The 14,077-nt window shown below is 33.9% G+C and overlaps 3 protein-coding genes across 5 annotated transcripts in view; 1 reads left to right on the forward strand and 2 right to left on the reverse strand.

The window, feature by feature from the left end:
- The window catches only part of LOC117124016 (ammonium transporter Rh type B-like), a 32,981-nt gene extending 30,995 nt beyond the window's left edge, over positions 1-1,986 (reverse strand). For both annotated transcript variants that reach the window (XM_033270134.1, XM_033270135.1), the window contains exon 1: positions 1,838-1,986. The gene's annotated coding sequence lies outside the window, so the exon portion shown is untranslated. The remainder of the gene's footprint in view (positions 1-1,837) is intronic.
- A 1,879-nt stretch (positions 1,987-3,865) lies between these two features.
- On the reverse strand, positions 3,866-10,241 carry LOC117124081. Of its 2 annotated transcripts, none has more exons than XM_033270221.1 (10): positions 10,210-10,241; positions 9,099-9,256; positions 8,538-8,625; positions 8,176-8,357; positions 7,454-7,621; positions 6,623-6,715; positions 6,364-6,458; positions 5,914-6,066; positions 5,495-5,611; positions 3,866-5,226 (listed from the first exon to the last, which is right to left on the reverse strand). In XM_033270221.1, exons 2-10 carry the CDS (start codon positions 9,099-9,101, stop codon positions 4,524-4,526), a joined length of 1,602 nt encoding a protein of 533 aa, XP_033126112.1. In that variant the 5' UTR covers positions 9,102-9,256; positions 10,210-10,241; the 3' UTR covers positions 3,866-4,523. The 2 variants fall into 2 exon arrangements, with proteins under 2 accessions (XP_033126112.1, XP_033126111.1); XM_033270220.1 differs by having other exon boundaries at positions 3,866-5,232.
- Positions 10,242-11,613: 1,372 nt separating this feature from the next.
- On the forward strand, positions 11,614-13,863 carry LOC117124031 (AAC-rich mRNA clone AAC4 protein-like; the record flags this gene model as incomplete). The annotated part of the gene is made up of 3 exons (XM_033270151.1): positions 11,614-12,005; positions 13,013-13,218; positions 13,406-13,863. Coding segments are annotated over 3 exons (822 nt in total), but the record flags the coding sequence as incomplete, so codon positions are not given.
- Between the last annotated feature and the right edge of the window lie 214 nt (positions 13,864-14,077).

Raw genomic sequence — 14,077 nt, forward strand, 5'->3', positions numbered from 1 at the left:
TATATGTATGTATGTACTGTATGTATGTATTCCAAAGGCCGGATAGGCAAAAAACCGACGCAATATATAGTTTTAAGCCATGATACACTCGCACTTTGGGCAAAAAAATAGTGTGAAACACTTCCCAACAAGCTGGTGTATCGTATATAATAATGACCAGGCGATAATTGTTTGTTTCTTTTCTTAATTTTATAATGTTTATATTAGTAGGCCTATGAATATTTTTATGAGGTTATGCCTATATATTGTTTTATGTGAGCATTAATTTCCGTCGTTAAAGAATGAATAAAGTTTTACTTTTGACTTTTTTTTAACACTTTGGTTTGTCTCGACATATATTTATGCTTTATGTATGAAAATATATCCACCCCATCAAGATTCGAAGCCGGATATCCAGTTGTATATTATGTGGAAACGCTGTATCCAACTGGGTCACTGGGAATTCGCACTTTCTTTGAAACAAAGATAAATGTAACGACTTATACCGGTACCGTTTATCATGATACCATATTTTCCTTTCACTTTGTGTTAAAAATATAGGCCCCTAATTTCATACTTCACTTAACAGCCATATGCAAAAGCTTAATATCCTCATCTGTTATTCTGTTCAAGTACATATTTCTAAATTACATGGGAGTTGTTATGCTGTTGATATTTCGTTGGAATTATTATTTTCCAATTGCATTATATGTGTTACGAGTGGGCCACAAGAGTGCTTGACCGTAAAAGGATTGCAATTATTTGCAGCCGGAAAGATTCTCGATGATTCAAATAAGCTATTATAAGCTGGATATTATAGACCTAGAATTATCGATAATAGCTGAATGCATCAGAAAATGCGTCTTTGTGCCCCGATTATAGTTTCAAATGCTACAGACCCTACTTCCCTGTTCGTTTATCCAGAGTAACCCAATTGCTTGGTCATGTATTTCGTTTTTGTAGCTACAGTACAATTGGTACCAACTTTGTGTATCAATGTTTATTGGTCTTGTATTTTATCTCTGGAATCTGTAGTAATACTATCTAAATACTATACTCTTTAGTTTCGAAATTCATAATTATAGACTTCTCGGTTTATTACGATTATACAAAACACTACCATTGTTTATTCTATTGCGGCTTATACAGTTCCTGTTTTACAGTACAAAGTATATAGGCCTATTTAACCGTTAGCCAACCAAAAAACACCTAGGTATGCTGACTATTTGTATAACATTTGTGATTATAGGGTCTCTTACTCGCGGTTTTTAGAGTAATCGAGCATCACGATCCGGCATCGATTTTCCAAGCCCTTTTTTCATTCTTTAGGATCTCTTACTTGCGGTTTTTAGAGTAATCGAGCATCACGATCCGGCATTGATTTTCCAAGCCTTTTTTCATTCTTTAAAAAATAACTGTATAACAATCTTTTTAAAATGATTTATAAATACAGTTCCTCAGTCTATCTACCAGATAGGTTGATTCAGTTTGTTCAACCACTAAAATGGCGCATTGTGTAGCTTCCTGGTACACCTACTGAAGGGGATAAAGGTAAGCGTCCGCATTGGCACGATGGACAATGCACACCCATACATACTCATTATGATATTAATAGTGCTAAACACGTGTTTTTAATATTGTATGTGAACACTATAGGCCAATAATTGTGATGAATAGCGTCCCAGGTATGACGCCGCCTAAAATAACATTTCGCACCCTGACAACCATACATTATATTATAAAAAAAAAAGTATACAGAGTTAGTGGGCCTAACATTAAATTACTTTTAAACCAGAACTGTAGACTGTGGGCTCAATTAGTTATCTCCTGAGACTGACTTTAATTAATTCTACCTCACCTGTATTTTGCAGACGGTGCTACCTCGTGTTGATCATAAATGACACGCAGGACCTCATGCACATTTACAGCTATTAATTTCTACAATTCATAAAACAGATGTTATATACACAGCTTTAATAATAATCTAGCAGTACTATAAAGCACTGCTTACTACTGTATTACACCTCCAATAAAAAATGTAAGAACAAAGGTGCATTGTACCTGAACTATTCCTCCATGATTGAGACCAAGGCTCGAGCCAATACGTTAATCAGCTGTTCGGTGGACTTCGAAAAAAAAGAAGATAAGCTTGTGTTCACACAATAGGGTATATGCAACGAATTGTGTGCAAACAATATGTTTGTATAGTAGATTCTACACTGCTACAATGTATATAAATTGATACTTGAAATATTATTCACTATTATAATAGCCCATAGTACTCAAACTTCGGTTTGTGCACTTGGGCTATTTTATATTAATATTTACTGTATCTGTTTATTATAATAATAATAATAATAATAAAGTATTGCTTAAAGGTTTGCATGGCGAAGAAATAATATATATGTTGAAGCTTGTGGTACACCACATAAGTAGTTCTGAAAAGAACTGTGGTATTCTCCAGATATTATTCTCCTGAAGACGATTGAAGCATCTCAATCGAAACATCGAGACTTTCTCAACAACAACAGTTCTTTTCAGAACTACTTATGTGTTGTACCGCAAGCTTCAACATATATAATAATAATAACAATAACATTAATAACAATAATTATAATAATAATAATAATTATTATTATTATTATTATTATATTACATTTTTTTCTGTTCCAACAACACGTAGCTCACCAATTACAGATGAAACGATGCTTTATCAAGAGAAAATTTCCCATGCGATTAAAACCGTAACGGTACTAGGTTTGGTCTACAGGAGTGCGTGCTTCTCAAACAGGTCCTTCCACTCCAGTCATCAAATAAGTTTTTTACTTCATTTTCCTCCACTTCTTGCTTATTTAGTTAAAAAAATACGGTATGAATTGTATTAATATATTTTGTTCATTACTGGAAATAAAGATTATTGTATTGTATTAATTAATGAATACTAACATATGATTACTTTACTTTAATATTATACAGTAGGCCTACAGTAATTTATAATAAACTACAATTCAATTTATATAACGACTACTTATACCAATATATTGGATTTTATATAAATTAAACTTATACATAATGGTAATTAAACGGGAACACAGTATTCCCTACATTATTAAGGTTAATAATTTTTAATCTTGAATCAATTATATATATCCGGAGTTTGGTTTGACCTAGGCAACCATTGCTAAAAAGGTACACTTCCATCAAAAGGCTTCTTCTTCGAATGGAACAGATCTACTTTATTCGAAGCACGGACTCCTGTAGACCAACCCAGTACAGTTACGATTTTAATCTTACGAAAAATTTACTCATCAAGCAACTTAATCACAAGCTATGAAATAAATATTATAAGTATGGTTTTTATGGGAATACAGTAGGCAGTGTAGGACGAGGACTATGACTGTTCCTCAATGGACTAGCTCCACTTTTTCCTTTCACTTATCAGCACTTCATGACCAGTATGACTCTTTTTTCAGTATCTCTTTAGTTTATTTTAATTTGCAAATTTCTAGCGCATAGAGACCTATGTATTTTGCGCTTTACAAATCCAAATTATTATTATTATTATGACAGTTAACATTAATATTATTAAACACATGGATTACCTTTTTAAATCTTTAACTTATTGTTATTGCTTGTTGTTTGTTTCTATTGCAAGTGTTATGGCCTTAGCAGCTGCTGCTGTTCCATGATTCAAGACAAACAAGCACGCAACATAAGTTTTCGACGCACGCGACAGAATACATGTGTGACACAGAACCTCAGACCATTATAAAGGTGTGACCACCTGATTCCCTGGTAGAATTAAAAGTATAGTGAGAGCATAGAAGTATAAATTTTATACCTCCATGGTGAGAGTGATTGTCAAAGAGAATAAATCTGAACTCCATTATTCTCCAGATTTTGTATTGTAAAATCAGTTGCAATTACAAGGTTTGGTTGAAAGCACATAATATGAATAAACAAGATGGCTTAATTTCTTAGCTTTAACACATTTTGTTGATAAAACCACAAAGGTGATCTATAAAACGTTTGTGCTTAATATTATTATTAATAGATTTAGTAGGATCATTGTTGGAGTGTCATTAATCACTTTGCTGATGATAGTGTTTTACATTATCATTAGAATATTTATACAGTATCTTAATAAAATCACAACTGATTTCAAGCAGACCAAAAAAAAAAAAAAAAAAAAAAAGCAGGCTAGCTGTTTTGTTAAATATCTCACAAATATGTTTCTGCAGTATAACTGCCATCTTCAGTGGTGTATTACAATGCTTACATTGCAATTACAACACGTAAATTTAACTCCTTCATTTAGATTCATTTGCTCATCGTTATTCATGCATTTCTTATCAAGTATGGTTTAATTCCTTCAACTTGAATGCTCCACCTTACATCTGTTATGTATTTCTTCATGTTTATTATTGTTGTTTATATTGCTTTCAAATAAAGTCCCTTTGAAAACAGTTTTTTAAAGTTTTTAAAATTGTTTTCATATTGTTTCTGAAAAATTAAAAAAAAAAAGGGATGGTAGCTGTTTTCATTTAGATCTTAGAAATTGTTTTCCGCCTTTTCCTCCTGTTCATATCATATGCTTGCTGTTTTCCAAGCGGTAGGTCACAATTAGCATTCTTTCTGTCAGCTTTGCCTTTAATGATGCGTCTCACGTGTCGTATCGCCTCACTCGGTGGCTCAACCTGTAGCATCTCTTTTAGCAGTCGTTTTGTGGATGGTTTTGTTGGTTTGAATGAAGCAATGCTTTTTGAATTACCATGTGGTCTAACAGTAAATAAAGTTGGTGGACCAATAAAATAATACTGAATCAAAACAAGATTATTCACAATCGCATTGTATTCTTTCACATGGCTAATAATGCAACGGAAATTTTCATTTGAAGAGTTCTTCCGATATATGCGTGTCAGTGTGAAGTCTGTGTTACTAGTTTTAGGCAAAACTTTGACACACTCATACATGTCACCATTTTTGTTGAGCACGAGTCCTGAGGTGCGCCTCCCTGAGCTTATCCACGTCATATCATCATAAGTGATATCTTCAAATAAACAAGTGCTGGATAATGTCACAAGGAATGCAGCATTTTCTTTGCAGCTAAACGGTCGCTTACTGCACGTCACAGGGTGCTTGTCAAGTAGTATCCTTACAACGTTGAATGCCGTCATTCCTCTGCTGTTGCCTTTTTGAAAATATGGCATTGCTTCGTCATTTTGAAATAAATCAATTTTTGGTTCTCTAAAACTTGGAATAAAGATTAATTCTTTCATTATTCAATGAAGTAACTTTTGTAAATTTGTTTTGCATTAGTAGGTTACGAGGTTCATCAAATCCCAAATGATTATTTGATTAGTAATTTGGTTCCAAAATATGAAATTGTTATACTGCAGTAAGCATCATCTTTTATGTACTCAATATCATAATCCCCAATTTGACAATATTTATATATATTTTTAAATATAATGTTGGTTTACTAATCCCTGGTGATGCACACTTAGATACTTACATGTGGCTGCTCTGCCTTCTTTCATTACAGATGCCTTTCTTTTCTTTCTCCTTTAATAGTTTATGGTTGTGGAAATCAGTACACATTGCATCATTACCAACAACAGGAGAAGAAATTCTAATAAAGTAATATTGAACAGTAAAAAAATTATTCAAGAATAAGTCAATATTAAAAGAAATGTGATAATATCTTTCATCTAGTATTCTTTTTTTCAAATTTAAATGAGGTCATGTTATAGCATCACCACCACATCGTCAATTACTGGTACCCTTCATCACCACCCACACCATCGTCATCAATTAAATTGATTACACCAACACCACCACCATCATCTCACTGCCACCAACACCACCACTGTCATTATTTAAATGAATTTCATCACTTCACAAACATCCCCACCACCACTATCAATATCTTGCCTTATTTTCAGTTTCTTTGATTGTTTTGTCTTTGGTTGTTTTTTCTTTGGTAGTTTCTTGTCGTACTTATCAGGTACATGTGGCACATCCTTTGAATTTCTTTGAATCCCTAAATTTGTTAACACGGTGACTGCTTCCGTCTCAGCAGAATCCCTGGATACAAATCAAATGTCAATGTAAAGATACAGGGACAAAAGTGATGGCATCCATAACACAATAATTATGCTTCATAACAAGTCATTTGTAAGCATAGACATCTCTGGATACAAATCAAATGTCAATGTAAAGATACAGGGATAGAGGTGATGGTACCAATAATACAATAATTATGCTTTATAACAAGGCACTTGTAAGCATAGACATTTTGTTTTAACAAGTTTGGATTGAAATATGTATGCTTACCTTGACAAAACCTAGAATTAGTATATGGAATAAAATTTGTGGACCTACCTTAACTCCAAAGTGGCTTGGATGTTTTGAACATCAAACGGAAAGGTTTGAGTCTTTGTCAGAGGAATAGCAACTTTGTTTCTACTCTGGTCAGGCTGTTATAACAAGAATAAATTTAAATTATTACTAATTGCTGTTGGGTGAGATCAAATAAAAATTAAAATGATAATAATTAAATAAAAATATTTCAATGAGTAACAGAGAGCAACAAACAGCTAGGCTAATAAATGTAGAAAGAGTATTATTGGTGCACTCATACCTTAATACTGGTGAAGTTATTATTGGAATCCAGTGCTAGCATCACTATACAGGATAAATCCTTCCTAGTTAATGGCTCAATCATCATTGTTGGCTGTTGACAAAAATATATAATCTCTATTAATGTTTGATAAAAATATAAGGGAAATATAATAAACACTGTAATTTTACTAGGTAATTAAGTATTATGTAAAACAGCAACTTGCATGATTACATAGGCAAAAACATTATTATATAGTCTGTCTTCTTCAATAATCTTGAATTTATTTATTTATTTCCCTCACATCCAACAGCAAGTACACTAGGCACTTACAGGATGAAGATGATGCTTTATAAACTAAGTCTCTTTATGAGGCTTAGGGTGTCACTGGAATTGAACCCAAGACCCTGGGATCAGAATGCAAGCATCTTAACCACTGAGCTATTCAACTCCACTTTGAGTGTCATTTTTTGCATGCTTGAAACCCCAAAAAATTAAAATTAAAATATTTAAATAAAAATGTTTCAATGATATGTATGTCCTGAGTAATCTCTATTCATGTTTGTTTAAGTATATAAGGGAAATATGGAAATATAATAAACACTGTAATTTTAATAGGTAATTAAGTATTATGTAAAACAGCAATTTGCATAATTACATAGGTAAAAACATTGTTATATAGTCTGTCTTCTAAGTTTTGAATTTTGTCTTGCTTGAAACCAAACATATATACCAAACATGTTAATATTGTGGCTTGAATTAATTTACTACTGTACCACCACCATCAATACCAGGAAAAGAAAAAAAGTACAAAAAAAATCCCTCTGTAACTGTTACTGCCTTTACACTTACCATGCCTTCAATAATAATTTCAACATGTACATTGTAGATGTGACAGAGTCGTTGAAGAATCACATGATCTCCGTCTGTTTGTGCTTCGCTCATTCTCAACAGGTACCCTTCCCAGCTGCCTTCAGTGATAAACATGGATAAATCATAACCTTTACCATTTACTAAAACCTGTCAACCAATGAATTGAAATGTTATCAAAATTAGTACAGTACATAGTTCTTTTGATATTTTTGCAGTGTGAAATAAGAGGTAGATTTTGGTCTACAATTTGAGAGTATATAATATAAACAGGCTCTTCTTACGCTTCACATTATTACCCCCAGCCACTGGATCAAATACCTATTTCACATCCTCAGCTGTCAAATGAACTAGAATCCCCACTTGAATCCTAATACGTAGATTTCATCCCCAGGGTAGAGAAAGGCAATACAGATGAAGTGCACAAAGACACAATTGAAATGCACAGCAAGCCCCAAAACACAGACACCAGGGTTAAAAGCCCGGACCAACACCGATATGCCAACCACACTCCAAAATACATGTACAATCTCATCCCTTTTTATTTAAAAAATGAAATTAAATATAGAAATGGAAAAACTCATAAATTATCGTCATTTGACCCAAAATTTGTATGATTAGTATGTTTAAAGCAATTATTACATGGTGAGTATATGTCCAACATTCCTGTTATTGGGAGAATGAAATCAGGTAACAATCCATACCTGTGGTGTTTCCTTCAAACTGCTGACAGCCTGGACTCTCAGCTGATTGGGGTCCAATGAGGATATGTTATTTAAATGAAGTTGCTCCGCAAAAGACTTAAACAAGCTGTTATGATTACCATCCAAAGAAATATTGCTGTCTTTGTGTGGCAGTACCTTCCTTTTGACTGATGACATTATTTCTGAATAAATATTATATGAATATAAAAAAAAAAGAAATTCAAACACAACATGATATTTCCAGTCACATGCAAAATATTTGAACTTTAGGCTTTAACACTATGGAACAAGCTATGTTTCAAGAAAATACAATTTAATATTTACAAAATATGCTTAAATGAATGATGAGACTGCTTACCGACCTGGTAACAGATGGAATGGGTTTATATGACTCTGCACTAGTGCCTTCTCAGTGTCAAACATCATACCACACTGATCACATATGAACACCTTCAAAACAGAAATTGATATATGAACACCTTCAAAACAGAAATTGATATATGAATACCTTTAAAACAGAAATTGATATATGAACACCTTTAAAACAGAAATTTATTCAACTTAACAGCAGGGTCCCAACAATTACATAGATAACAATACAACATGGAATAATTATATAAAAATATAAATTAGTATATATTTACATATTATTTATATGTAAATATATACTAATTTATATTTTGTAAACAGAATAAATGTATTCCTTAAAATAATTATTTTATAGTTACAGACTACTGGAATTGTAGCTATCCTTCATTCAGAATTAGAGTGCACCCTCAGTTAAGAAAATGCTGAGCAAACACATGGATAGATAGATTTGTTATTGTAATAGTTTATTAGTATAAAATTTTAACTACCAACAAATTTTTTTTATTATTATTGTCTGAAAGTGATGTTTGTTTGGAAGAATATAATTGACTCACCATGATGCAATCTCTTTTTAAATTGACCACCTACTATAATTTTATTAAATAGAAGAGCAAATCATCCATAGCATTAAATGTCCTGCTGTATTTCCAAACACACTTCCAAAATGTTTATACGTCTATATGCAAACCCTCTTTTGATAGAAATATTGGGCCTGTAAACAACAACAAAAATTAACTTTTTTTATGTCTTTTTGGGAGTGTTGTTTTGTCTAGGTTATGCCCTTTCTCTATGGCTATGCACTTGATCCCAGAAAAGATCAAGACTTAACCGATGCTAACCGGAGTACACAAACACAGATCTCCAGTTGGTGGTGATGGTGTAACCCCATACTTTGGTTTAGGTGCTAGCTTGGTGCATTTTTTTTTTTTTTTTTTTTGGTTCTGTATTTATCCATTTTCTGTTGTCTTCTTACCTTTTGTTGAGCATATATATAGACCTTGTTTATTTGCGCTATAGATGGGACTATATATCCACAGGGATGGAAAAATTGTGTGAACGCACGACCGGCGGTCGGAGGTACCATAAATGTCCCGAGGCATTTTGGGGAAAAAAATTCAAAAAAATAAACTGCTAGTGCTAGGCTATATAGTGTACAGATTTCATTTAATGCCGGGGGAATTTATCAAGACAATTTTCATGGTCGGAGACACAAACCTTTTTTCCCATACCCGTATATCTATCTATAAATTAAAGGAACAAGTCAAGTCAGTTACAGGGTACAAACAGGATAATTATTATTTACAGCTGCTCCATAAATTTCTGAGATCCTTAAATGCCCATTCCGTTAAGGGTTTATCACAAAACTACCCACTACACGGAGGGGGGGGGGGGGGGGGGGAAAAGATAGGGGGATGCATAGCAGTAGCTTCGCTCGAGTGTAGGCCTAAACACTGACGATTCACGCTATTCTATGCTATAACCATGGCAGTCCAAGGCGGCCCGGGTCGTATCGTAGGAAATCCTAGGCCTAGCTTAATTGTATGTAGGGGCCTAGCCAAAATTACCTTCAATACTAAAGGCTAATCCGTGTAGCATGAACAAAACAAGTTCATACTTCATAAAAAAAAAAACTCATTCTTTGAAAAAAACATAAGAATTTACTACCTTTTCTCAAGTTTATAAACTCCCGCGAGTATTATGGAACGCGGTTACTGCCTTTGGTGGCTCTTTTCCGTTCGGCGCATTTGTTATTCGGCCCCTTTTCGGTGCTTTTACATTACGTTCGGTGCTTTTTACATTACGTTCGGTGCTTTTTACATTACGTTCGGTGCTTTGAACATTACGTTCGGTGCTTTTTACATGACGTTCGGTGCTTTGAACATTACGTTCGGTGCTTTGAACATTACGTTCGGTGCTTTTAACATTACGTTCGGTGCTTTTACATTACGTTCGGTGCTTTGAACATTCCGTTCGGTGCTTTTACATGACGTTCGGTGCTTTTTACATTACGTTCGGTGCTTTTTACATTACGTTCGGTACTTTTTACATTACGTTCGGAGCTTTGAACATTACGTTCGTTGCTTTTACACTGTCCCCCTACGACAGTGTTGTCTCAATCGGCCCAACTTTCGGCCCCCCCTTCCGGCCCCCCTTTTGGAAATTTCTGGATCCGCCCCTGGCTTTGTAATATTTTTGATTTTATTGGAGGCAATAAATGTAATCTTGTCTCTTGCCTGCTCGATTTTAGTCCGTCCAGGCAGCCATGGACTCTTAAGTAGTGCGCACACCCTCTATCTGTTCCTAATCTAAGTCAACCACCCTACCATTTACATTTTTTCTTTCTCTCTAGTAGGATCTTCAGGACCAAAAAAGAAAAAAAAAATGAACAGCCCTCACTCACAACTGTAAATTATGGTGTTACGCATTACATTTTTTCTATATATTTTTTTTTTTATTTTCCTCACATCCAACACTCGCCACTTACAGGATGAATCATGCTTTATAAAAAAGTCTCTTTATGAGGCTTGGGAGTGGAGTTTTTTTAGTCGTGAGAAAAATTCCTGCTCAGTGACAGCAATGGAAACCAGGATCCTGGGATCAGAAGGCAAGCATCTTAACCACTGCTATTCAACTCCACTCCAATGTTTTTATTTGTCATTTTTCTATTTTCTCATCATGATAAAAAAAAAAAAAAATTAAAATTTCGTATCAGTCCCAAAAATATCAAATCGTCATTAAAAATCCAAAATCTTGGGATAAATCCCAGTGAAAGCGTTCACATTGGCTACCGCATATTCACAGTACAGTATTTCACACTGGATCTCCGTATTTCATCACATATATCCTGACATCCGATTGGATAGCCATGAAGCAAGTTATATTTTTAGCAATGACGTAAACGTGAGAGTGTTGATATAAAAACAACTCTGTGTTTGTGGTTGTCACACACGCTTTACAATGTAGATACAATCATAAGAACATGGAATAAAGACGTTAAATACTGATTTTCAAAACCAATCTTGAAATAGTTGTAATATTGTATCTCCCAGATGACGAATAAAATCATAATGCACAGGCGACAACAATCGACGAATTCAACGGCGTTTTCCTACAGCTTTTTTGAATACCGGCCTCCCTGGCCGCCGGAGAAGCTCTCGCAAAGTGGGGATTATAGCGAAGAAAAACACGAACCATGTAAAAACTCGTGAAATACAACATGCAAAGAAACACATAGAAACTACGCCTTCGTATAATGTCTATATCGGAAAGAATTTTGGTGTTCGTTTATGCGATTATTTCAAGTTTCTACGCTCGATTGAGCAGGCAAGCGAGAGGGCGCTAGTACAATGCTCGTTCAACTGTTTTCGATCTTTTGCCTCCATGGAATTGTCGTCCTCTGCCAAGAAGCTCCAGACGTGCCCAAATGCTGGTGGGAATTCCGTAGAATCAGAAGTCCTCAGGTAAGAAAACGACTACAGTTGTTATAATGCGATTAAAATAATAATTATTTTAATCGCATTATAAAGTTCGTTGAATATATTGCCCAAGTTTTTGCTCGCATAAAATGCGCATTGCATTTAAATTGCACTTATTCAGGACAATCTTTTTTAAAAATGTAAACTTCTTTAAAAAATTGTATATATAAAAAGTGTATATAAAAACCAGTAGGTCCATTGATATATTTAAGATAACTTAGTATAAGACATACTCCAAATAAAGTGAGACTGTTCTCATTGGTTAACACTTTTGGAATATATGTTTGTAATGTTGGAATCTTTATTCATTCCTGATGATAATCTAATAAAAGATCGAAATATTGAATCAAAATGACTAGTCTCACTTTATTTGGAGTATGTTTTATACTAAGTGTATATAAGCCTATTAGAATAAGAACAAAAAAATGAATGCAATAGAAAGCTCTTACACTGTGTGCACTGGTTCGTTTGATCGACGGGACCGTCATGCTGTATGGATATAGACCTCATTGTCAATGGTAAAAGTTAAAATATCCTACAAACATTCCCTTAATACAACACTGAATTGATCAATTAAGATCAAGTTATCAATTACCTAGTGAGACACATTTATTTTATTTTATTTTATTAATTCCGGCAAATCAAATGACAAAAAAAACCTCGCAATACAACTTTGAATGCGCCATGGAGTGGCAAATTTTCGCTTATTTACAAACTTCTTATTTTTTTTAATTACCGGTCAATCAATTCAATGTATAAACGGCATGCGTTATGCATTTTTTTTAATTTTTCAATAGCTCAAAAGCATAGGCCCTAAGTAGACATAGGAAATTATCAGTATAGAAATTATTATTAAGTGATAATTTATTTAAATCTAGAAGCCTCAAACTTGAGTTTTTTTGTTTTGTTTTTTGTTTTTGTTTTTTTTGGGGGCCCAAAGGATTACGGTAAAGCAAAACCCGGTTTCCATAATCATAATTTTATCTCCATAGCTTTGAATTGTTGCATCGCTGCTTCGGCGCAGAACTTCTGAAGACCGAAATGGAAGTTGATTACTTCCCAACAGGTGGCGCCATTACAGATTACACCTGCCGTTTATTTGGAACCACACTCGGTGTGTCAGTTACGAGAGCCATGAAATACCGGGGCCAGTTCGATGTTGAAGATGCTAAGCGACTGCTCACAAAGAAACTAAACGGTATGTAACAAAAAGGGTAGGGACTCTTTTCGTATGTTCAGCGCGTATGCATAACAAGTCAAACAAAGAGAAACAGTATTATCATCATCATCATCCGGTAATCATTGTCTGTGAGGAACATTGGATAAATAAAAATAAATTTAATATAGATTCGTAATTTTCGTTTTTTACTATCTTCGGTTTACAGGAATCCTGAATGCGACACAAAATACACTGGAAGATTGGAAGAAGCAAGTATTGCATATTTGGGCGCCTTCACACAGTGTTGCTAAAACTGTTTGGAAAGTTTACGAAGATATGATTCACACGGATATTAAAGCAAACACTGTTGTCATGGTGACTATTACCGAATCAACTAGCGCGTACTGCTCCATGTTTGATAATCGTAAGAAAAGAACAATAGGCGGCTAGCATAGGAGGAGCAAGTTAACTAAACGTATTTAAGTTAACATCGGTGGCATTGAGGGTATGTGCGCCATTAGTCGTAATATTCCAGGGGACATTAAATTTTATAATTTGAAATGCTGGCTTGAACATATCAAATTGGAATTGTAAATAAAACATTATTTTCCTTTACTGTATATTGATAAAATATCAAGATTTTTTATATTGAATGAATGTATATTAATATATATATATATATATATATATCTGTCTCTTATACACATCTAGATGTGTATAAGAGACAGCCCTAATCATGTTTAGGAATTGTTTGCGTATCTATTATATATTCAATATTATGTACAGTATGCATATATATCTTGAAACTTTTTCCGTTAGTATTTTTTGTTTTTCATGTTTTGACTGTAATAAAGTACTAGTAAATTTCGGATATTTGCCATACGCCCGCAAGGTTATT

The sequence above is a fragment of the Anneissia japonica genome, unplaced genomic scaffold, assembly GCF_011630105.1.
Source record: "Anneissia japonica isolate Jap-2015-1 unplaced genomic scaffold, ASM1163010v1 scaffold522_len1101056_cov227, whole genome shotgun sequence".
In the NCBI taxonomy this organism is placed as follows: domain Eukaryota; kingdom Metazoa; phylum Echinodermata; class Crinoidea; order Comatulida; family Comatulidae; genus Anneissia; species Anneissia japonica.